This window comes from Pundamilia nyererei, unplaced genomic scaffold (assembly GCF_000239375.1).
Source record: "Pundamilia nyererei isolate P.nyererei 1_Seehausen unplaced genomic scaffold, PunNye1.0 scaffold00770, whole genome shotgun sequence".
In the NCBI taxonomy this organism is placed as follows: Eukaryota; Metazoa; Chordata; class Actinopteri; order Cichliformes; family Cichlidae; genus Pundamilia; species Pundamilia nyererei.
In genome coordinates, this window is record NW_005188171.1 from 28664 (window position 1) to 32103 (window position 3440).

The 3440-nt window shown below is 37.7% G+C and overlaps 1 protein-coding gene across 1 annotated transcript in view; it reads right to left on the reverse strand.

The window, feature by feature from the left end:
* The window catches only part of LOC102212331 (hepatitis A virus cellular receptor 2 homolog), a 5574-nt gene extending 3041 nt beyond the window's left edge, over positions 1-2533 (reverse strand). Inside the window, exons 1-3 of the mRNA XM_005754945.1 lie at positions 2353-2533; positions 1775-1831; positions 917-997 (exon numbers count right to left, since the gene is read on the reverse strand). Coding sequence (XP_005755002.1) covers positions 917-986 — 70 coding nt within the window. The 5' untranslated portion in view covers positions 987-997; positions 1775-1831; positions 2353-2533. The remainder of the gene's footprint in view (positions 1-916; positions 998-1774; positions 1832-2352) is intronic.
* Positions 2534-3440: the final 907 nt, after the last annotated feature.

The window sequence follows — 3440 nt, forward strand, 5'->3', positions numbered from 1 at the left end:
TTTTTGGGTTCATTGAGAACATGGTTGTTGTTCAATAATAAAATTATTCCTCAAAAATACAACTTGCCTAATAATTCTGCACTCCCTGTATACAAACTGATTAATTACATGTAAGACACGCCCTTAATGCTAATATGTGTCCACTATTTTCACCTGAGAGGAATTTTATCCACATTAGAGCTGCAAACTTCTGGGAATAACAAATTTATATCTATATATCTAATCTATATCTATATCAACAACTAGTGTTCACAGTCTGCTGGAGCTGGGAGTGTGTGGAAAATGATAAATGCACTTACAGTCATTATAAAATGCTGTCATAAACAATACCAACTTAAACAGCACACATTAATGCTGTGTTGGCAGCACTTGTCCCTAGTTCAGGTTACACACAGAAGAAACCAGGATCAGCGAAGATCAAAGATCAGAGCTCTGATGAAAGCTTTCACCACACTGAGCATCATCTTCGTCATCTTTACCAGGAGACGAGCTCACAGCTACAGGACGGCAAACACTGATCACTTTAAATGGTTGACTCGTTATCTGATTACTATGAAGGTGGACAGCCTCTGAATTATTATACAAACCTGTCTCTTATTTCTATCATCATCAAGATTATTGGCACTATTTTTGTTACCTTTTGGTCAGTCTTTACAATTTTCACATAATATGTGTGTGAGTAACTATGGGAAAAGTCTGCTGTGTCATCATCCCATGAAACATCACTGCTCAGCAACAACTATTCAGTACTTCCCTCTGTCCCTCCTATCAGCAGACCAAATGTGCTGCTGATACATGTGAACGTGGTGTGAATGAGCTTTATAATTATTTTGAATGTAATAATTTAAATTGTATATATATATAAAGTGACAATGAAAGCAATTCAATTCCCAGCAGTGATACCTGCTGGTCTCACCTGTATATGCAGCCGGTGAAAAGCAGACGAGCAGAATCCAGCAGAATATCACAGATTTGCAAGTATCCATCTCAGGTTGTCCTGCAGATCCCAAATTCATGAGTGTTACATAGTTTAAAAGAGAAGCTGAGTCGACTGAAAATACACAAGATGTTTGTTTTACCAAAGCTTCTGATATGATCCACAAACATAAACTAAGATTTACAAATGTGTACGTCCAACAGTGAATAGTGATTATTTACCCTCCAAAATGTTTATGTTCAGCAAATGTGTGAAGGAATTACCTGATATGACAGGATATCACATGTTAGATGAGAGCACAAAGTGCTAACAGTAGCAGAAATGTGGGCATCTCTGTGTCTTAGGTGATTTCTTCACACATTTAAGGTTCTGCACATCAGTTAAAAATAGAGTCACATATTTTTAGACATCTGTTCTCACAGGAAGCAAGAAAATTATCAGACTTGTGAAACTGAAAGTAAATTGTGTGTAAATTACGTAGACATTAGTAAAATGGTTTTTGCTTGTGGTCAAATTGCTTTGGATTTTGAAACACAGTGTAGATTGAAACACGCGTTTATGAGTCAGAAGTTACACATCTGAGGTAAAGTCTGTAGTGAGTTCAGCACACCTACAGTATCTTACCCCAACACTGTTGTTCAGAATAAGCAGTCGCACAAAGCTCAGTTTGTTAAGTTTACCAGGGTTTACTGAGTAAGTAAAGTTAAAATATATGTTGTGTATTTTATATAAAATCAGCAGCGTGAGAGAAAAAGCTAAACTACAGTATTGTTGATCTCTAATCTGATTAAGTTACCGTGGTGATTTACCCCAGCAGTATAGAGACCCTGAAGTTACCTGGATCAGATGAAATCCTGGTTGGTAGCACAGCCTCAGGACTCACTGCTCCTCCTGCTGGATGGTGATCAGGTGGAGATTGTAAAAAGACGTATTATAACATGTCAATTAGTGCTGTAATCAGACTGCCTTTGCAAAGTGAGAACTATGGATCAGATTCTTACAATGGAATAATTTAATGCATGTTGTTCTTTTGTTTGTTTCTTTAAATGGGAAATAATCTGGTTAGCACATAGTTGTTAGCACACAGATACAAATGGCTTCTTAACACACACACACACACACTACTATCACCATTTATGTCGTCATTCAGATTGAAAGTGTGCACACGTGTAATGAAAACAAAATCCATTAAATCATTTTTGTCATCTCCAGTCTTTTCCTTGTGCAGTAATACAAGGAACGATTTGCTGTCAGCTCATTTTAATCTGAATTGTTTGAAAGTTTAGTGATGACATCCTGTCTGATGACACTTTGTTTACAGGCAGCGTTTTAATCACTATTTTAAAGACTGCTGTGACACTGTGTATGAATGTAACAGCTCAGTGCTGTCTGACAGCATTAGCATTGTTAGTTACCTTAAACAGGCTGAATCCACCGCTGCACTGTGAGGATAAAGACTCTGTGTCGCTCTACTGTCACTTCTTATTCTTCATATGTCACAGCTGAAGATTTTACAAGTGTGAATAACACGCCACGTGCAGGAACAACAGCCTGTACTCTGCAGCGCAACAAGAAACTATAGAACGTAAGTAACTCTGGTGACGCGCTCTCTCTCTAACCAATCAGAGAGCTGCATAGCTCACATTCCTCCGTCCGTTGTTTCTACTGGAACGTCCAATGACTCAGCAGAACCAATAAAAGGAAAGTAAACTGCAAAGACGAAAGAAGTAAGTAAATTTTAATTGCAAACATAAAAATATGATCCCTAATTTGATGTTGAATCACTTTACTTATTTTTAAAACTACATAAAACATTTTGAAAATCCTGAAAAAAATCTGAATTTTACTTTTTTGAATGGAGTTTTTATTGAGTTATTGTTTTCACCCCCCTCCCACGCACAGACAGAAAGCTGCTGTGGGAATGTCCGTCTTGTGTTTTTCAGCCCAAAGACGTGAAACATAAACATGAAAGTAAACATTGATTTCACCATGGAAACTGCAATCATGCTACTCTTGCAAAACCCCGCATGCTCATACAGCAAGAGAGAAAACACACGCGCGCAGAGACACACGCGCACAGGGACAGGAAACAGCAGGCCACCGGACATGTACAGACATGCCTGAGCCTCCGTTGTATTGGTAATAATCAGGTACCAATATAAGTTAGTATTGATGTTTATAACATGTTTATGCCAGAAGTCTGAGGTTTAGGTGAGGATACATTCAATTCAATTCAATCATATTAGTACCGGCTGACCCCAGATCAAACACATAAGAATAATGCAAAACATGTAAAAATATGAGGCTTTTCATTTGAAAGCAGTGCTCCACATTTAAACTTTTTTCGATGTGAGTTGTTTCAAACTGTAGACACAGATCTGTCTGTTTAAATGCTGAATAAGAAGAAGCTGTGTGACAAACCTGGCTAAAGAAGGATCCACTATCAAATATGCAATCATTTTTCACATAGTTTTCAGCTGCCAATCAGAGGCAACAAATCACT